We start from the raw sequence: 21,343 nt of genomic DNA on the forward strand, positions 1-21,343 counted from the left end.
GAAACACATGCATCGGGGTGACACAGAGGTGCAGGCTGGAGCAGCTGACTCCCCCACCCGAGACCCTGCTGGCCAGCCTCTCTGTCCTCCCATGCAATGGGCACTGTCACCTCCCGGGCTGCATCTGTCTACCCTGCCCTGCTGCCCTGACCAGGCAGCCCGGGGGGGGGGGGTTTCCTCTCAGGAGTGCGTCAGGGCCGCAAAGGGGAATCGAGGTACCCAAGCCCTGGATGGCCAGGTCTGGGGGTGTAGGTCGGGTGAGAGGACTACATGAGCCCTGTGTGGAACTCCTGCTCTGTGCAGAGGGGTCACAACAGGGCCAGCGGAAGGAGCCAGTTAACCACTTACTGATCCCACGTTGAAATGCAAGATGACTGAAAATTGCTGAGGTTTTTGTTAACTCTTATATAAGATTATATAACAGGAACTATAAAAGTGACAACTTTGTCCAGTTTATTCAGGACAACTATCAGGTGGTTGAGATGACCCCTGCGGAGCCATACTTGGGAAGTTGGCAGGCAGAGAGAGTGCTGCCCAGGTACGTGGGATGTGGACAGAGGACAGAGCCCTGACCCTTGTCAGCGGCCAGGGAGGACCACAAGCTGGGACCCACATGCCTGGCCCTTCGGGCAATGGTGGGATAGCTGAGCCTGGCTGGAAGTTGGAGAAGGAGCCATGGAGGAAGCCACCACCCTGGATGCATGCGGAGAGGCTGGGCCGCCCTGCAGGAAGCAGCAATGGAGCTTACAGAATGCTCCTGGTTCCTTCAGTGTCAGCTGGAGTCTTGGTTTAAACAGACACTTTCGGGGCACCATGCCTTGAACCATTTCCTCTAACTGAGAATTAATGCTTGTGCATTGATTAAGGTTCTAGCTGCGTCTCTCTGAGGATGCTCCACACTGATGATTCGGGCAGCCTCTACGCTGTTCCCCTCCAGCCCAACAACCAGCACCCAAGTCCTCAGGAACAACCCTCCTCTGAGCACGGCCCAGACGGGTGATTCCTACGGGGGTGGCTGCGGGGGCACCTGGAATCAGAGGCCCCGGCTGGGCTGTGTGAAGACTCCAGACCCTCAGAAACTGTCACAGAGAAAACATGTCTTATTGGAAGCCCAAGTGCTAGGCTAGTTTGTTATACACATAATAAATACTGTTATTATTCAAACGACCCTAACCACAAAGTCACAGTGCTAGAATTGCTTCCAGTGCGAACATTTCCACTTTTAAAAGTATTCATCACTGTGCAGAATTGAAAAGTTAACTGCTATTGGTTCAGTACTATAGACAACTGAACTGAGCATAATAACATCTGACTCAAAGAAAAATAATACGGTAAAAATCCCTGTGTTTACTACACTGAGCACTCAGGCAAATCTGAAAGTCAGATTCAGTGCGTGAACACCACTAATAAACCACAGATAGAATTTCAAGACACAGGTGTCCCAGATTAGGAAGCAGGTGATGCTGCAAAACCACCAAGTTTTAGACAAAAATTTCTTTTAAACTAGACATGAATATCTTTGATGGCCAGGTGTGGTGGTGCACACCTGTAATCCCAGCACTCAGGAGGCTGAGGCAGGAGGATCACTGTGAATTCTAGGTCAGCCTATACACAGTGGGTTCAGGTCCAGCCTGAGCAACAAAGTGAGACTTTGTCTCAAAAAATTAAAAAAAAAATTTTCAGTGTTGTAAGTGTATCTCCATAAGTTATTTTATGAGAGCCCTAAGCAACTCATTCAATCCTTGTACTACAAGAAAACAAACCAACGAATAAACCTGTGCCTCTCTCTAGGGGGACAAACCCTGAGGCTGAAGCATGACAAACCACCTTTTCACCCCAAGGCCATGCAGACCCCTGGACAGCTTGGGGTGCCCTTAGGTATTCTCCTTTGGCATAGACTCTAGACACAGCATGCTCCTGGGGCGCTCCTGGGGAGTGGGGCAGTACCAGTGAGGTGAGTGCTGCGTCACCGGCCAAGCACTCACCCTGAGTCCTGAGGTCTCCGTCCTGATCCTGCTGGTCACCTCCCTGTCTGCAGAGCAAGTGGGGTTACTTCCCACCTTCAGTCATCAGTGCCTCCGAATGCCACCTGACTCACTTTCCCAATTATACTCAGGTTCTTCCCCAGTCACCAGCTGGAGCCTCAGGCCAGGCCTTGGGGGCTGTCCCGCTAGATGGGGACCACAGCGGCTTGGGGCAGAGCACACCCTGGAGTCAATTCCAGAGGGGAGACCATTCCGATAGGCCCCAGGTGCTCTGCCCAAGCAGTGGGGTCCACACCCCAACCTCTCACTTCCTCGGCTGCCAAAGGTCTTTCCACCAACCCCCATAAGACTTGGAACAAACAACCTGGAAGGGTGGGCAGCTCTGTGACAGACTGCACGGGCTGGCTGAGGACAGAGCCAGAGCTGGACATAGCTGCACTGCGGTGATCACACAGTGTGGCTCTTGTGTTAGGAGAGGCACCCCATATCCATGCTCAGTGAATCCTTGCATCATTCCCGTAGGGAAGGGCTGGCTCCTGAGGGTAACCTCACCCCAGCAGCCCAGGTGCACAGCTGGTGCTGAGTGACCATGGCATAAACAGGTGTCCACTCTGCTCTTGCCGGGCCACTGGGGTCCCTGGCATCTGGGGCTTTTGGGGTCCACTCAGGACACATGGGACGCTGCTCTGGCCCCACCAAAGAAGTCATGTAGCGGGGCACTGTGGCAGGTCCGCTGCTAATGGCACTGGACACTCTGGGAGCCCAGGGTCTCAGGGTACGGACTAGGACAGCAGATCTGGAGGGCTTGAGGAATTTACTCACACCCATCAGCTCTGAGGAGTTTCGGGAGAATGCTGGCTGATTCAAAACCCACCCACAGCTTGGGAACACCCAACTTCCCTTAGACAGTGAAGATTCACTCCTTCCCTCGCTTCCTCCCTCCTTTCTCAGTATTGCAGGAATCCAGATGCCCTGTGTGTGCAGATCAAGCTGCACCCTCAGCCCTGCTTATTTAATTCTGAGACAGGAGCTCATTAAGTGGCCCACGCTGGCCTCGAACTTCCGATCCTCCTGCCTCAGCCTCCCAGTGAGCTGGGATTCCAGGTGTGCACTACCACACTGAGCTGAAGAATTTCGTTATGCAAACTGATATGCATTCTTTGTTCTCTAAACTTCTAGAAGCAGCTATAAAGCGGAGGACCTTAACATCTAACTCAGCCAAAACACACCTTCTGTGCCAAGCATATCCCAAGCTATGTCGTGAAAACATGTCCAAGCCCTGGTAGCCAATCTCATGATGTTTTTGTTTACAATAGTAAGAAAAGAGAGTCAGGTGTGGTGGTGCACTCCTGTCATCCCAACATTTGGGAGGCTGAGGAAGGAGGATCTCTGAGAATTCAAGTCCAGTCTGAACTGCATAGTGAAATCCTATCTCAAAATGACCAAAAAAAAAGGCCCAGAGAAGAAACCCCCCATCGAACCAGGCTTCTGCCTCATTCGGGAGAGAAATGCAATCGAGAGGAGTTCAGGGAGGCCTCTGGTCACAGTTTTTAAACAGCAACGAGTGTCAACATTTGAGAATCAAGGGATCTCACATTAAACCCCACACTTCTGGCTCCCCTGGAATCGCAGGTCTGGGACGGCACCTGCACACAGCAGAGAGAAGGCACCTGCTCCAGTGGCCCGTAGGTGGCATCGGGGCTCACACTGGCCCACCTGAGCCTTCACCCCATTAAGCAGAGGATAAACACAACCGGATGCTTGAGCCCAGGGGTTGGGAGGACGGGATACCCCTCAGGAAAAGCTGGTGGGTGGACAGCACACACAAGCTGCCCTTCTTTGCTGACCAGAGTGGCTCAGCACACAGTTGCCCTGTTCCTCGAGATCCCTATCAGCTGTGAGGACCCCGAGATGTGCCAACAGACTCGGCGTGGGTGATTGTCCCTGGCTGGATGTAAGCACGGTCCCCACTAGGTTGGCTGCAGGTCCATCCCTAAGGAGGGGAACCTGCAGTTCACAAGTGACAGCAGCTACGGTCTCACAGATGAGCCTGTTCTGGGGGTGATGAGCCCATTCTAGGGGGACCGGGCCTTCCTGGAAGTCAGGGCTTCGAAGCAGGAGAGGATATCCCGGCCAGCCTTAAAGAGCAAAGCCATGGCAGTTTGAGGGGTACAAGGGGCGTGCTCTATCTATACACTGTGGGCACTGAGACCAAGAGCTGTGCAGCCCCAGCCCTGGCTGCCCCATTTAGGGCCTGCCTGGACACCCAATGCCTGGTGTGGGGTGCCTGGGGATTACAAAGATGAAGCCAACAGCCACCACTTCCCTCCTGGCTCTGGTTATTCCAGCTTCTCCTTCCCGGGAGACCAGTGTGCACTGGGCCCTGTGCTGCTCGCAGGCCAGTGGTACAGACATGAGGCCTCTCAGCGTCTCCATGGGAAATACTCATGTCACCACAAAAGGAAAAAATGCTACATGCAGATTTCTGAATATAAAAGAGAAAATGAGATAGATCCCTTGAAGTAGTTTCAAAGCGAGAGTCCCACTTCTAATACGCTTCTCTCCTTTCACACACATCCTAATTCCAGATTTCTCTAATAACATGAAAATTAAATTAGCGTGCCTTTGTACAGCGGAGAGCCCTGCTCAGCCTGGTGACAGCTGGCAGGACAGTATTGAGACAAAGATTCCTGCTACCCCCTGAGCAGGTGTCAACTCGGCCACGCAGCCAAAGCCAGTGATTAACATTCAAAAGGATGCGCCAGTGCCTGGGGAAATCAGTCAGAGCTCCTTCCTCACAAGTGGGCAGAGGTGCAGGCTCTGGGAGTCCGGAAACATGCAACTAACCAGCAACTAATCAGCAAGTCACCAGCAGTTAACCAGCAAGTAATCAGCACTTAACCAGCAACTAACCAACACATAACCAGCAAGTCACCAGCCTGTCACGGCGAGTGTGGGACTGGAACAGCTGAGAACAGCTAGTAAGATCCTAGTGGAAGCCACCTGGAGCTGGCACAGAACTTCTGTGCCCAGTCAGCCTCTCAGTGCACAGCTGGCCATGCACCCCTGCGGCCCCGTCCCTGCCCCTGAGGCCCCGAGGGAATGGACCTACTTGCTTGGAGCTTGGTGCTGTTGTTTGTGCTTCGGATCAACTGGAAGGCCTTCTGGAAGCCCGCCGCGTGCTGCGTGGGGCTGTCCGAGGCCTTGATGCTGCTGACGAAGCTGGACATCTTCCTCTTCGTCTCGCTGGTGGCCGGGGACAGGAAAGTCTTGTAGCACTGGTCTAGAGAGCAGGTCCTGACGGCGTCTGCCACAGTCAGCACGGAGATCTGCAGGGAGGCGGAAAAATGACAACAACCTGTTACCCCAAGCATTCCAAGGCTGTTTTTTAAAGAGGTGGAGTCTTGCTATGTTGGCTGGGCTGGGCCGTGAGCTCCTGGGCTCAAGCAATCCTCCTGTTTCAGCCTCCCAAGTAGCTGGAACTACGAGTATGCACCGGCACACACAGTCAGGATTTTTATGCAACATAACAGCCAACAGAGAGAAGACTCTAGGGTGCCACTTGAATTTAAAAACAGGCACAAAGAGGCATCAATCTATCAAGTTAAAAAAGGACTTGTTGGTCGGGGAGGGTACTACCCTGAAGTTTGGTTTTTGTTCCAGGATGAAGTAGCAACATAGCACTCACATTTAAAAAACACCAGCAAAAATCTTAAAAAAAAAAAAAAAAAAAAAAAACACAGCAATAAAATTCATGCAGAGAAAAACCACAGCAGGAACCTACCATCTTGGTTTTCGAACCTTAAGTGGCTATATTCATGAGTGCGTGCACGTGTTCTAAGCACTTGTATCAGTGAGACAGGAGAGCCAAAATGATAGGGTAGGACACGTGCACAGGGTGCAGATGACCCTTCTCTGCACCCGGGCCTCCCTGAGTGGCCCCAAGACTGCAGCCACTTCCTGCCAACCCTGGGACAACATCAGCCACCCAGCTGCGTCATTCCCTCTGTCGCATGACTTCTGGTGGCAAAGGCTTGGTTACGGGAAACCTAAACCCAGCTGCACGAGGCACACAGGAGGGATCCGGGGACGGAGGTTGCATTCTCAGGCCACAGTGAAAACTAAGGCACGCCTTTCCCCCAGATCCTGTTACAGGAGAGCTGAAGAAAATGCACAAGCATGGCCCACAGGAGGAGGCAGAGAGGGACCTGCAGGTAACCTGGCCACCGATCACTCTGCCACACTTTCCCTGAGCTTGGGTAACCTGGAAACCCAAGGGGTGTCACCCACTGGTCCCTCAGGGGACCATGCAAGTGCACATCACCTGAAGCCAGCCTTCAAGGTGGATGCACTGCGCGACGGTTACCTTGTCGTGCTCGTCGATGGCGCTGAGGATGACCTGAGCAGCGTCCTTGGCGATCTGCAGCTGGGTGTCAGTGACTGAGGCCCCGTGGTCCAGGATGACGACGATGTGCTTGGACTGTGGCCGGACAGTGGACACATAGATGGGCCTGCAGGGAGAGAAGCTCCTGGTCAGTCCTGCTTTGGGAAAAAGGGCTCCACCTGTGCCAGCTGGAGAGATGACCTCTGTGTGTGTATGTGTGTGTGTGTGTGTGTGCACGCGTGTGCGCTTACGTGCGAATGTGCTGAAGTATGCATGTGCAGGGGTGGGGAGGTGGCATGGAGGAGTAGCAGCAACCCCTCAGCACAGCACTGCAGGCTGCCAGGGCAGGCTCTTGCCTTGAAGATGCCCTCTCAGTGTGAAGTCTAGAAGCAGACTCTCCAAGTCACTGGCTGCTTCTGCTCACCCGTCACCCCGCACCTCTGCACGGCAGAAAATGAGCTGACAGCCCTAGGGCAGGAGTCAGGGAGGATTTTCTGTGCTAGGAGCCAGGGCACTCTGGGCAGCTCTGACACTGGTCTGGCCTTTCTTCCTACGGAAGCAGCCGCTTTCTCTGTATCAGGTCGGTTCCCTCGGGTCAGCTGTGGACTGGCCCCAAGCACAGCACCTAGCGCCAGGCTGGCAGACAAGTCCATACCTGTGACAGCCACTCTGTGCACCAGGGCCTGGCTTGCTGACATTAAGGAAAAGGGGGTGGTTAGGCCTCCAACCTAAGAGGCCTGGGGTTCCTGAGGTTTAATGAGGGCTGCTCACAGTTTCAGAGCTGGAACAATTGGGGGACAGTTGTTTAAGAAAGCAAACCAGCCTGGAGAGAATTCTTCTCTACCAATACCCCTCAATCACTTGATTTCTCTATGCCACGTGGGTGACAGTCTGACGCAACCAGCCAGCTAAAAGGTGGGACCATCTGGGTTCTCCAAACCAGGCAAGAGGATCTTCTCTTCTCTTTCTTTTTTCTCCTGACACAAGGCTGGCCTTGAACTCACTGTGTAGCCCAGGTTGGCGTCAAATTCATGGCAAGCTTCCTGCCTCAGCCTCCCAAGTGCTGGGATGACAGGTGTGCATCACCACGCCTGGCTAGGATTTTCTTTAAAGTGATTTCTTCCTTCCTTCCTGAGAACTCTTGTGGATGAAAAATTGGATGTTGGCGGAGTCATCTAAATGACTAAGTCATCTAAATATCTCCCAAAGCCTCCGGTGCTGTGCTCCTCAGTACACTCGGGCAGGGATGGATTCACAGGTGGTGGCCCTGGCCGGAGGTGGCCCCCGGGGTGAGACCCGGAAGGCTGCATTCTCGTCCCCTGCTTGTCCCACCTCTGCTTCCTGCAGGCCATGGGATGAGCAGCTCTCGGTCGACAGACCCCTCCGCTGGGCTGCTTCTTCCTGGGAGCAACTGACCTCGGACTGAACCCAGGAGCCAAACAGATCTCTCTGTGAGGCTGCGGGTGTCGGGATTCACACTTCCCCGTCAAGGGGAGCAAAAGGCAGCTGCAGTGAATGCTCATTAAAACTCGGGAAAATGGCATGGGAAGCAGGTGTCTAGCAGTGCACCAGGGGAAAGTGTGGCACTGAAAAGCAAAGCGTCCTGGAAATTGAGGTGTCTGTCGTACAAATCACCTCCGCATCTCCACCTTGGCTGTGCACAATCCCAGGCCACTTCGGTGGAGGAGTGGGTGGAAGAACTCTTTCACCCTGTGCTTTCCGAGCCTTGTAAAGCCTATGGCTGAAACCTGATGCAAATCATTACTACGGAAAGGGAAGCTGAGAATCACCGACTTCTGTCGTTCATAACTACGTGATGATGATGTCTCATTCCCGGCTGGATTTCAATAGAGACAGCGGGAACTGCAAATGTTCTCGAGCCTCAGACCAGGGAATTCTGTCACTGTGGCTCAGTGCTGCTAGGCTTGTTCTGCAGTTCCTGGAAAACTCGAAGCCTGGTCATCGGCCTCAAGCAGAGACCCATTTCAGAGTATGGCCAAGTTTCAGGACCTGCTGCTTTGACAGGGTGTATGGTGTGGGAAACTGAGGAATCTGGACTCCGTGGGCCCTGGGCAGGTGCCTGTGTGCGGGTGCAGGGTGTGTGAGAGTGCTGAACCCAGACCCCCAACCCACGTTAGACAACACCTAGACCCAAACCCCTCAGGCAGACTATGCAGAACAACAGTCCCACACTGCAGGAGCAGGTCAGCGTACCTACTGCGGTGCTCGTAGCTGCCCTTACACCGAAACTTGTGTGCCGGGAAGACGGTGAAGATTCCTTCTTCTGAACTGAAATACTGCCACTTGATTCCAGGGTTGGATTTCAGGTTGTCTGCAAGAACTGGAGGAGAGGAAAATGAGACAGAACTGTCAGACCCGGCGGGGAGCTGCTTTGCATAAACTGCTCAACGTAGGAAGAAATCCCACCAAATAACAAAGCTGTACATTTCCCACAAGATTCTCTCTGCCTCTTAAAAATGCCCTACGCTTAGAAAAGGCAATGTCTGGTTATATGAAACTACTCTTCCCAGCCTCGCAGGTTGCTGTCTCAGCCGTGGGGCCTGGGTCATTCCTCATGCATACCCGATCACCAGCCCAACTGCTGCCCTCAGCCCTGGGCTGCACTGAGGGCGAGGTATTCAGTCCTGTTCCACACCTGCATGTTCCACACCTCCACCTGCCTCTCCCCCGTTCCCACCCCACCCACTCTGCTGTTCCCCAGCCCCACTGGTCATTCCCTTCTTGATGCACAGGCCACACTGGACAGGCTGCCAGGCCCTGAAAAGGAGTGAGCCCAGTCTCGAGTTCCCATCTGGCTCTGAGTGTCCATGGGAACCGCTAAGGGTCCGTATCGCAGCTCTGAGGCTGAGAAGTCATGGTGCCAAGCATGTGGACTTCACGTTACCACAGACGCAGAGCTTTCGCATGGCTGGGCCGTTTCAATCTTACAAAGTCAGAAGCCTCCCAGCAGCAGCTCCGAGGCACCTAGGTCCTCCAGTGTCACTTGTCACTTTGCTCCTTTTCTTCCTGCACCACCCGGAAGCCTCCCACTATACCACATGGGCTTGCCCTGCTCCTCTGTGCATCAGCAGCAGCAGGGCCTCTCCTCTGACTTCCCAGGCTCCAGCAACGCCTTCACCCAGAGTGTCCCTTGGTCTTTCTTCCACAAATACACACTGTGAGCAGCAAGGGTGCGGTCCTAGGTCCCCAAGTCCTCTGACTCAGGTAGCCCTTGCACCGCAAGTACAGGTGACTGCTCAAAGGCCAATGCAGCATTTCACATGAGGATTGGAGCTTGTGTGTCCATGCACGTATGGGTGTGTGTGGGGGACGGTGCTGAAGTGCTGGGAACACACCTTGAACCCAGAGGCCCGGATGGAATGAGATCAAGAAGACCAACTTCACCCCCATGGCTGATGGCTCAACAGACACCTCTCATCAGTCATCAGAGCCCAGATGCTCAGTGTAGTGAGAAATAGGAGGATAGAGGGAGGACAGATCTGCCTGCTGTGCTGAGACGGGGCTGGGACAAGGACCCTGTGGGCTCCTGCCGCGGGGGCACATACTGACATGTGACTCATGCAGGAGCCATCGATGCAGTCCAGGCTTGTATTCAACCTAGCAGAGGACGGCGTGCAGAGCACATCACCTGCCAGGCCCATTGGGAACAGGACACAGAGGGGACATCTATGGTCTCTTCCTGCTGCGTCCATCACAGCTCAGCTCCCTACACTGCAGGTTTTCTATACTTTACCGATGTCTTCTGGCCACTAGGAATTCGATTTTCATTGGAGCCAGGCAAATAGTTTGGTTGCTCTCCAAGAGTTAGCACATGTGTCAGTAGCCAAAGTGTGGGATGGGCAGGCAGAGTGCCGGTTCACCCCCAATCATGACGGGCAGGGACACAGCTCTGGAGTCCATGCTGATTCCCTGTGCTGGGAGTGCTTCCGAGCTGGCCACTGCCCTTCTATCCTCTGCTGGCCACGAGCCTTCGAAGAGGAAAATATGTTGTGGAAGAGCAGCACAGTGCCTGCTCAGCGAACCAAGGCTGGGGCCACCCAGGGTCAGGCTCGGTGGCTTCCATGATGCAGGTGGCTGCAGGGTGCCAAGTGACAGCTGTGCCAGTTCCCAGCGGTGCCACTCAAACCCTCCCACCAGCACATGGAGCTTCTGACAGACCAGAGAGAGAATGGAGTAAGCCCTCCCCAGGAGATGGGATCCCTCACAGTCTGGGCTAAACCAGTGGAAACCGCCAGCTCTCAGCACAGGTGCCTTCTTCTGCCCCCACACAGCATCTGCAAACTTTACTGGAGGAGCAAACAAACATCAATACCTCTGAGTCTTGATCAAAGCCACTAGGATTGGACACATGGTACTTGTCTAGCACACCCAAGGTCCCAAGCCTGACTCCCAGCACTGCAAGAAACTAAGTTACTATTTTTAATGTGGGTATGGTAGCACATGCCTACAACCCCAACACTTAGGAGGTTGACGCAGGAGAAGTGTCCTGAGTTGGAGGCAAGCCTGGGCTGCATACCAAGTTCAAGGACAGCCTGAACTACACAAGATCTTGCCTCATGGCAACAAAGCGAGGGCTACTCAACTCTGCCTCCCTAGTGAGGAGCTGAGCACAGCAATGCTAATGAGTGAATGTGGCCTTGTGCCAATAAAAGTTTATTTAGAAAGATTAGTAACAGGAAACTGTCCTCCAACAAGGCCATGCAAAAACACATCGCGTACAAGACGAACATGGCCCCCAAAGCCTTCGGTTTGATTCCCACCCTTACCTTCCGGCATTCTTAGACACATATCAAGGAGCGCATTTACCCCTGCCCAGATCCGATCTCTAAGTCCCGGAGGGGAAAAGGGGTTCAGAGAGCTGCCTGGAAGTGCCTGAGACTTCTCTCCAGCTCGAGGGGGCGGACAGTACAGCCTGCTGGATGTGACCTCTGCTGGGAAGCAAGACCCTGACTGGCAACACCCCACAGCCCCATGTGCTGTGCTCCTCCAACCTCTAGGTGTGGCAGCGCCCTCTGCTCCCTTCACAGCAACATCTGCACAAGAACAGGATCTGCGCACTGGAAAAAAAGTAGCCAGAAGGTCGGAGAGCCTTTCAGATAATTAGAAATAAATCAGACTCCATCTTGTATGTGGTGCATTCAGTCTTTCAGGAATGCCATCCTGTTGGCCAGAGCCCGCCGGTGTCGCAGTGTGGGGTCAGGCACTGCCCGAGTCCTCTTGCCGCGGATCCCTTGGCACTGGGTCAGTTCCTGGTCTCCATTGGGCCTGTTGGGGTATGATGGGGGTACTGGGGAAGCTCTGGGGTGTGGAGTCATCTAACAGCCAGCAGCAGCAGCACACAGTGCATCATTCCTGCGGGCGACTCGGGGGCCTCGATTCACGAAATCAGTTCTGGGTTTGGCCGCTCGGGCTGGGGTCCACGCGGAGTCCTGCATGTCCACACCTCCCTCTAACACACTGGCCCTGGTCCCGCCACGCCAGCCCAGGACACAGCTCTGAGCTGCAGATGGGCGGGCTCTGCAGCGGCCCCACCTTACAGCAGGGACACAAAACACGCGATGCACACAGACATGACGCACACAGACGCACACCCCACTGACAACACGCAGGCAGATGACACACAGACGCATGACGCACAGGGACATCCACTATGGTGTGCGCGCCCAGCCTGCCCTCGCTGATGTTCACCCTGGCGCCTGGCACTACCGCATCCTTCCTAAGCCTGCCGCCCCGCCCTCTGCTCGGAGTCCACGTTGCCGGGTTCAGCGCTGGTCAGGCCGCCAGTGCGGCTCAGGAACACCCACGCGGGCTCTTCTCTCGCGTCGCAGCTGCCCCAGGAGAACAGGCTGGGTGGCCGCGCGCTACCTGTGTCAGTCCTCCAGTCCTGTTTCTCTCTGACACCAGATGCAAAATTGAACAGGCTCATCGAGTCAGCTCCGAAACCACAAAGGTGACTGCTTTAGAACGGTCACCTCTCCCTTCTGTCATGTGCATTAAACCTGCCAACAGGACCTGCACGGAGAGGAGAGAGAGGCCAAGCGCGGCCCGTGGGTGCGTTCCTGGATCCTGAGCACAAACCGCGTCCAGGGTCCATATTGCACAGTGGAGTGTGAGGTCCCCCTGGCGTGGCAGCAGCCAACCTGAAGGCCCGGGTCCTCCCAGCCATGAGGCGGCGCCACACAATGAGAGCTGGGGGGGTGGGCGAGAAGATGACTAAGACAAAACCTGAAGGCTAAAAAGGTGAGAAAATAAATCCAAATGGTACTGGAGATGTGTAAGAGAGAAGCAGCTGTTCAAAAGGAAAGAAAATTGGGATGGGGGAAAGGAGAAAAAACATGGTGGAAATGGTAGCTAAGAGAGTTGTACTACTCATCCCATCAGCTCATGGGAAGGATAAGTTAGTGCTCATATTGTGAGCTCAGTTTTGCATGCCTTATCTGGTAATCTGAGCTACCCTTTTGAAGACAAAGATATGCAATACAATAACGGTTCGTATCACCTTGTTTTGATAAGCCAAGTGACATGTCCTGGTCGACTCTTATAATCCCAGCTGCCTGGGAGGCTGAGGTGGGAGGAACAGGAGTTCAGTTTAGTGTGACTCCAGCCAAAGCTAAAACTAAAAAGAGCTAATAGGTGCAGAAAGGACGGAGAAAGTGACGCAGGCCTAGGGATCCCCTTCTTCAGGGCAGCAACCTGTGTGCCCTGAGGGCCGCTGTGTGTGCAGTGTGACACACTGGGAGGGAGCTTGGGGTGCAAGAGGGGACAGAGCTGTGGTGCGTGGGCTTCACGGAAGGCCCAGCACTGTGGGACGGGACTGAGGGTTTAGAGCTGTGTCTTTCCATACTCCATACAGAGCGTTTTAAAAATCAGAGTGGCGAAGCTTTCCTCTTCAATTGTTCACTTTTCTTAGCGTGTGTGTGTGTGTATGTGCAGTGACTGCATTCACCGTAAGGAGCTGCGCATGGACAGAGGGCATCTTCCAGCTTTGCAGGAGCCCTTTGCAGGAGCTGTAGAAAGCACAGTGCAGGGGCCACTCTTCACGTGTCCCACGACCCTGGAGAATGTTTCCTGCTTGCAGCAGGGAACCTGGGACAGGAGCTTGGAGCAAGGACCCCAGAGACCCAGGTGTTGGGGACCACAGATTCACAATGGCTAATTCTGCACATTTCCCTATGGAATAAAGGGAGGCTTTCCATTGGCTCTTCTAGGCATAAAATCATCTATGCCTTCTTGAGTCAGCCCAGGATTATGCTCCAGCATAAGACTGTATCACTCTCTCTCATCAGCTCACTGATACAAATTAGGTCCACACTGATAAAAAGAGTTCCTATCGCCGGTGGGGAGGGATCCCCAGAGTACCGGGCATGAAAACTGTAATAGTGCTGGTGACAGACTGGGAATTCAGGGAAAGTTTGGGTTTTGTTTGATGTTTTAGGTTACTATGGGATAACTAGATGAACTAACGTTGGCTATTCAATCAACAAACTTGATCATTGGTGGGTGAAATTGGTTTGGTCCAGTGATCAGTTTAGCACAGTTCTGGGTATGGGATGGATTTACTGAAGAGGGAAGACTCATCCTGCATGGAAGTAATAAGCTTAGAGCCTGGGTGAAATAAATAGGAAAAGGAGGAATTGCAGCTTCCTGCGTGCAATGGGATGAATGCTCTCTCTCCTGCCATGGCGACTACCTTGCGGCCAGCTGACTAAGGACTAAAACTTCCACAAAATTGTGAACCAAAATAACCTTTTTCTTCTAACTTGTGTGTGTCAATCCATTCAAAAGTAACTATACCTGAATTAAAAGTAGTTTCAAGGAGAAATTAAAAGGATCTTCTGGGTTTTGCATGATTTGTGCCTACACATTTGCATACACACCAATCACCTGAGTATCAGCTGAACCACAGACATCTAATTTTGAAGTGAATAGTTTTCAGAAGCTATGTAAGTATCACCACGTGTTTTATGACACTAATGCAGTCATGAAGCTGGGGTACTTGGACTTCAAAAGGTAACTGAAATTCCTAAGCCACTCTATGTTCGTTCTTTGATTTTAGGCAGACACGGCCTTGCCACTGAACTGTGACAGGGAGAATTTTGCGAATGCTTACTTTTCAAAGCGCTGCACTCTGTGACTTATAATGAGATTACATGCTGATGAACCCCTGTACATCGAGTGGGAGCACTGTAGAACAAAATGCATCTCATGCACTCTCCAACAACACCCCAGCTAAGGCACAGGGTCACCAGAGTGTGGGGTGCCCTCTGTGAACCTGTGATTTGAAGCAGCAGCCTGCGGCCTCCCTGGGGAGACTGGTATGGCTCACAGCCACCCAGGGCAGGTTGCAGAAGGGTAGTTTGGTGACTACTGAATAAATCTTGCCTCAGTGAAGTAAACTAATCAGGGAACCACTGTAAGTTGGGGCCCATCTGTATTTTAGGAAAAGAGGAAGCACACACAGCCCATTGTGGGCATCCACCTCGGAGGTAGGTGTGGAAGCCACTAAAGTTTGCCCAGGCACACACCTCTCGTAGCAGTCACCTCTACAATGTGACTTCTGACCGGCCTTACACCCATGAATCCGGAACCTCAGTGAAGACGGCGACGTTCCCAAGATGGAAGCCTGCAACGTCAAATTTGCAGGGACTGGCTGGATTTTTGTACTCTTTAAATCAAACACAGTGAAGGAAGCCCAGACACTTTTTCTTTCTGAGCTGAAGATGTACTCCTGCTTCTAGTCTCTCCATAGCAGCAAACTCCAGAGAACAAGAGACAACTTTCTTTGGAGACTTTAATAAACTCTCGTTAGGGACCAGGCCGCACACCAGAAAATAGCTCAGCAGGAATTAGCAAGGGGGGAAAAAAGATGAGAAAGTGGGAACAAAAGCAGGAACGAGCCCGAGAAAAAACATCACCAGTCCCACAACATAACGCGCGCTGTAAGACGTCAGCTATTGAAAGGAATCCGTAGACAGCGACCCAGCAGCCATGGTGGTAGGAACTGGGAACGCTCATGTGTAGCAGGTCGTAGGCCCTGGGTCGGGCCCCGGGAATCTAAGAACGGTTTACAGGGCACAGAAGTCCATGTCCAGCTTCTGTGAAGGGCAACCGGAAACCTTGTCACCAATGAGGGGCCACTGATGGATGACACAGTTGGAGAGGACCAGAGGCCAGCAGCTCCCGGATGTAACTGTCAGATGTCCCCTGCTCCGAGAGGAGGAGGAAAAGGGGAGCCCTGAGGCCCCCCTCCACACCCAGCCCTCCTCCCAGGTGGGTGGGCTCTGAGATGTGGTCACCGCGTGTAGGAAGCTGCAAAGCTTCAATGCCTGCAAGTGAACACCCAAAAGCCCACCCTTCACCAAAAGCTGTTTATAAACCCAGCCCTGCCGATTCTACTCAGAACACACCTGTTTCTAGGGCGCAGGTTGCACTGGAGGCCTCTCTTGGAAACACCCAGTTTCAGGGCATGGCCTTCATTTTGCTGAGTTCCCACATTCCCTGTGATTCTGAGTGCTCTTAACTGTGTGTCCTTGCCAAAACCCCAACTAAGGTGTCAGTCTAGCCCACCTGGCAGGATGGCACATAGATGCAAAAGAAACAGGATTCTGCAGTTAAGGAGCTCCAGTGTTTTCTCTCAAACAAAATCCCCCTCTCCAGAAGCTCACGGCTTTTCCTGAGATCACTCAGGGAGGCATGCAGGGCTGGCAGGCTGCACTGGGGGAAGAAACTTAGGAGCTATGTGCACGGAGCATATGCAGTGCTGCTAGAAGGGCAGAATTCTTTCTGTGTCCTGTGTCCTCCGCGGAGGGCTGACCCCATGAAGCTCACAGGCTGCTGCTCAAGCCTCGCTCGGAGCACACTGCAGAGGCTGCTGTCACGAGACCACCAGCGCCTGGACTGGACTGATAACACTGCTTTTTTTTGTACCAAGGATTGACCTCAGGACCTTGCACTTTCCACACAGGTGCTTATGCTGCTAAGCCTTGGTTACATTCTTTTACCAGTTAAGGGACATTTGTCTCAGTGTGGCAGCTCTACCTGTCTCAGTGAAGAGGAAGAAGGAGGGGTCAGGGCTGGGGCTGCCTTTCTCTGGAGACAGCAGCATGGCCGTCACCCACCTCTCATCTAACAACAGACCCTGACGTGACCCAGGGAAGACAGCATTTAGGGATTTTTCAGCAGAGCTGGTGACTGAGCTCTCACAAGGCGATTTTGCTTGGCACTGAGCTGCTCGCCTGGCCCTGAGGGAACCCACCACTGTTTGTGCAACAGAGTTTCACTCTACACCTCAGTCCCACAGGGAAAGCACGGTTCAGCCAACGTGTTTCCATTCTTCTTTCTGGGCCTTCGTGCTCAGCCAATGATCCCACTTCTCCCCACAGCAGGGAATGTCCCTAGGAACCACGGCCAACGTCCTCGTGGGTCCTGCTGACACTAGGGCCCTTCCTTCCTCTCCTCCTGTGCTGTGTCCTTAGCTACTCCCCGCCCGTCTTTCCACTTGGCACACACAGACCAACCCTTCCTCCCTTCACAGGAACACGTCATCCATTGAACCCTGAACGCCTGTCCTCCTGTCTCCACCCACCAGCTCTGGCCAAGGACCCAGACATTGCCCCCTCCCAGGTCTGATTTCCAACCCTCGCTGACCTGGACAGCTCAACACAGCAACCCCTCTGTCTTGGGTCAGGCTTAGCTGTCGGCTTCCTCGAGGTGGCCTCCTGGTTCTGCCCTGGCAGAGTAGCTGTCCCTCCCTGGCCCCCTTTGCTCAGCATCCTTTAGGGGACCATGTACCTTCAAATCTATTTCTGGGGTAAAGACAATTTTAAATCGAAAAGAAATCTTTTATTTATTTCTAATGCTACTCCAGGGTGTGGCTGGGAAGGGGAGTCAGTTCTTAATTAGAAAATTACAAAGTCCAGCACCCTTATGCCAGCCAGGGCTTCCGAGGTGAGCGCCACTTAGCCAGACAGTGCATCTTACTATGCTTTGTTTGCTTTTACGTTTTCACCTCAAGGACAGCTCGGTTCAGTCTTAGACAGTGATAGATTCTTCCTCCTCCCCACAACACCGTCCTCATTATATGATGGTGACCCCAATTAGCTTGTGTAATGTCGTCTGCCTAACAATATATGAATGACATGTGACCAACTATAGAAAGTCCTGCTATCAGCCCTTTTCATATTTCCTGCTAGTCTTTTGCACTTTCTGCCTAAAACATATATAAATATTTGTTCTCCCCAAGACAGGGTTGATGGCCTGGGGCTGAGAGTCCCATCAGCCCACTGGTGTAATGAAGCTATGCACCTTCCCAGGTTCCTCGGGATCGTTATCTTCGGTATGTCTGGTCCTGAACCCGTGACACCTGCAGTCCTGCTCTCACCCCAGGCCCTGGCCACAGGATTGAGTGAGGGTCACATCCAGGTCCTCTCAGCATCAGTGCTTAGTCTATGTCTAACCTTGGGCCCCAGACTGGTGCAGCCTGCTACCTTGTCCTGGGGTGCCTCCTACACCCCTCAAACTTAATAGCTTCCAGCTGTGCCTCGTACACCCCAGGTCAAGTCCTCACGCAACCCTGCATGGGCCCACACTACAGCCCTCAAGCAGAGCCAGCGCTAAAGTCCTCCGGCTGTGGGCTTCCAGTCACTCATGACCTCTCTGGGCTGAGCTGCCTCCCTGCACCCCGAAACCTCAGTCACCAGCACGCCCAGTACCCAGCTCCAAATTACTTCTGGTCATGCCCTGTCTTGGCCTATTCCAAGCTATTAATACCGAAAGCACACTGGATCACTGATAAGCAGCACAAGTTGATTTCGCTCACAGTTCTGGAGGGCGGGAAGCCTGTGATTGAGGGCAGGACTCTTGACGGCCTCCTAGTTACAGCAAGGTAGGTGATGGAGCTGGGCATGGGAACACACAACTGGAAACGCAGCACTACAGAGGCTGAGGCAAAGCTGGAGGAGGAGTCCCAAGTCTGACCCCAACCTGGGAAAATTAGTGAGACCCTGTTTCAAAATAAATGGCCAAGGGATGTGGCTCAGTGCAGAGCCCTGGGTTCAATCCCTAATACCATCAGAAAAAAGGGGTGGGGCAAAGCCTCGACTGAGACAGAGCCAGAGGCTGATCCTGCAGCCTCCGGCCTCTGAAAACCATCATTAATCCACTCAGGACGGCAGGGGACCCTCCAATAGGCCCGCTTGTGGGAAGCACATTCAGGCCAGAGAAGCGGTACCATGGCTGAGATTGGGTGTTTACTTGTCTGTTTGTTTAAAATCTACACCTCTCACCCCCACATCACACGTGCTTCCTTTTGTTTACATCTTCTGACCCAGCGTTCACCAGGTAAAAGGTGCTAAATAACCCAATCTAATAGTCTGTATTTCATTTGGAAGAAAGGTTGGAACTTGGAAAAACTGCTTCTGTATCCTCTAAGAAAAAGGTATAATAAGTAATACTACCACTGGACATGGTGACACATACCTGTAATCCCAGCACTCTGGGAGGCTGAGGCAGGAAAATCACATGTTTGAGCCCAGCCTGGGCAATTTAGTGACTTAGCAAGATCCTGCCTCAAAGTCAAAAATAAAAGACGCCTGGGGAAGTGGAGGCCCAGAGCGAAGGCCCAGGGTTGAATCCCTAGTACCATGAAACAAACACACAAAGTGAGTCCTAAAGGTGGAGCTGGATCCCCAGCTGCTGTCTCAGTGAATGATGGATGGGGAAGTCAGGGCCCGAGCGCGTGGCTCTGCAGGCTCAGGCTGTGTCCTGGCAGCGGGCAGGGTTCTGGACCCCAAGCCTGCTGGACCCCTCCCTCAGCCCCTGCTCCCCCTACTGCCCCAGTCACACAGCCAGGAGGTAAACAGTTTCGTCAAGGAGCCCCACGGCTCAGGACCTGGTTACCAGAGCCATGGTAAGCAAGAGACAGTTACCCACAAGGGGCGGAACTACACTGCAAGACTCAGGCATCCGCAGTGACCGCCAGTCTCAGGCTGAAAACGTCTGCAAACAGACGTGAGCGTGTACTGCACCGACACATACTGCTTCTCCTCATTTTGTTCAGCGATATTATGTGATCATTTGCATAGTATTAGGTGTTCTAAGTAATCCAGGGCTAATTTAACATACATGAATGGATGTGTGGGTTTTATGCAAATTTCACCAAGTCATGCGAGGCGCTTGAGCACCCAGATTTTGGTATCCACTGGGGACAACCTGGATCCAACGCCCACAGATACTGAGGAGTCCCTTTTAATAACTCTTTTATTTTTCCCTGGTTATAAAAACAATGTTTAGTTTTAAATTAAGATTGTAAACACAAGAGTGAAAATACCCCTCTGTTCCATCACTAAAAGACGGCTCTGCTGAGGGGCCTTGAGGGGTCTTCCAGAGCTCATACAGATGAACAAAAACTTTCTCTTCTCTGTTAATCCAAACATAGGACCACAAGGCAGCCTGGACTGTGGGAAGGTCAGTGGTGCATCACCTGTCGGGACTGCGATCCCACCGCGATTGCTACTCACCCTCAAACCCTCAGGCCCAGCACCACAGCCCGTGTGGCTGAGCTTTCCTGAGGGAAAACAGGGATTCTGAGAAACGGGAGAATCTGGGGCCAGCTTCACCTTGAGCCAGTTGTGGAATTTTCCACAGTCCACTTTATCTGCCCTTTCTGTGCCCTCCTCTGTTATTTTTTCTTTAAATGAGAAATATTGTGATTTCACTTCTTTTCCAGAAGCTAATGTTACCTGTTCTGGAAAGGCTGCCAGATCCTCCCACCAATTAAAAAATAATTGGATCCATTACTTACTGGACCAGATAATGTGTGCCAGGCAGATTTCAGTTTGGAGCATTCATCTGGAAGCTGGTTTATTATCTCTGAGAAACATAAGCTTGCAAATTTCTTTCCAGAGCCAATAGGCGGCCCTGTTTGTGTGTCCAGCTCTGAAAGATATGATTTCTCCCCCAGAGGGAGTTTGGCTGGGGCCCTGAAAGTAAATATTCTGCTCTCTGGCTTCTCTCCTGGGTTTCAGTGACAATCAGAGATCTGGGCTTGGGGAACACATTGCTTCCGAGGGAGGAATTGAGGTCCCTCAGCTTCCCAGGTATGAGGGAAGGAGGCTCAAGACCTTTGTTCTGAAATCTTACATCGAGGCTGTGTGAGGTGTAAAATCTCTGCCCCTTTAAAGAAGTGACCTGCAAGTTCTGAGCTGGGAGAAACAGGAATGGAATCCCAGGGCTGCAGAGAAGAGCCGTGGTGCTCTTCTCCGAAGCCCAAGTCTCTATGCCCACAGGCGGAGAGGAGTTATTAGGGCCGCTCATACTGGCTGCGGAGAGAGAAATGTTCAGGGTGACACAGGAGTTCAGCTGGACCAAGCTGGAGGACAGGTCACCGTGATAAAACTGCAAATTACTGACCTGAATTCAAGTCTCGTCCAGGGTTGAAGGCTCGGCTATTAACAGTAGTAGAAAGTCGATCACAACTAATTGTTCTAGACACATTGGTATTAAAGTTCCCATCGAATCTGAAACAACAGAAGAGGATGAGCAAAGATTATTTGCTGGTTATCTAACCTAGAAAAGCTACAACAGAAATATGGCACATACTGGGTGAGAAACAGCGGCCTAAACACCATAGACGAGGGACTTTGTGCTGAGGCTGCAACATGGGAGGAAAGCGAACTGCATCTACAACATTTAGAAATTAAGTTCAAGGTGGAAAATTTAAGAACAGCTGTCTATAAGGCAGATGGCCCTCTATACTTCCAACTCCTGAAGCACTGGGACAGGAATGCAGGTTCCTGGTCAGCCTGGGGAATTTATGAGATCCTGCCTAAAACAGAAAGTGAAAAAGATGAGGGTGCGCTCAGTGGCAGAGCACCCCTGAGATCGACACCAGTACTGCAAAGCAGAACAGAACACTGCAGCCGGGCGTGGGGGCACACACCGGTGATCCTTGCAC

At 52.6% G+C, this 21,343-nt stretch overlaps 1 protein-coding gene across 1 annotated transcript in view; it reads right to left on the reverse strand.

Annotated features, from left to right (window-relative positions):
- Positions 1 to 21,343, reverse strand: part of Cachd1 (cache domain containing 1) — a 153,831-nt gene that overhangs the window by 33,531 nt on the left and 98,957 nt on the right. The window contains exons 4-7 of the mRNA XM_003479120.5: positions 20,800 to 20,906; positions 8,584 to 8,710; positions 6,352 to 6,496; positions 5,098 to 5,314 (exon numbers count right to left, since the gene is read on the reverse strand). Of these exons, the coding sequence (XP_003479168.3) occupies positions 5,098 to 5,314; positions 6,352 to 6,496; positions 8,584 to 8,710; positions 20,800 to 20,906 (596 nt within the window). The remainder of the gene's footprint in view (positions 1 to 5,097; positions 5,315 to 6,351; positions 6,497 to 8,583; positions 8,711 to 20,799; positions 20,907 to 21,343) is intronic.

This window comes from Cavia porcellus, unplaced genomic scaffold (assembly GCF_034190915.1).
Source record: "Cavia porcellus strain 051 isolate PalLab524CR breed Dunkin Hartley unplaced genomic scaffold, mCavPor4.1 scaffold_1, whole genome shotgun sequence".
In the NCBI taxonomy this organism is placed as follows: domain Eukaryota; kingdom Metazoa; phylum Chordata; class Mammalia; order Rodentia; family Caviidae; genus Cavia; species Cavia porcellus.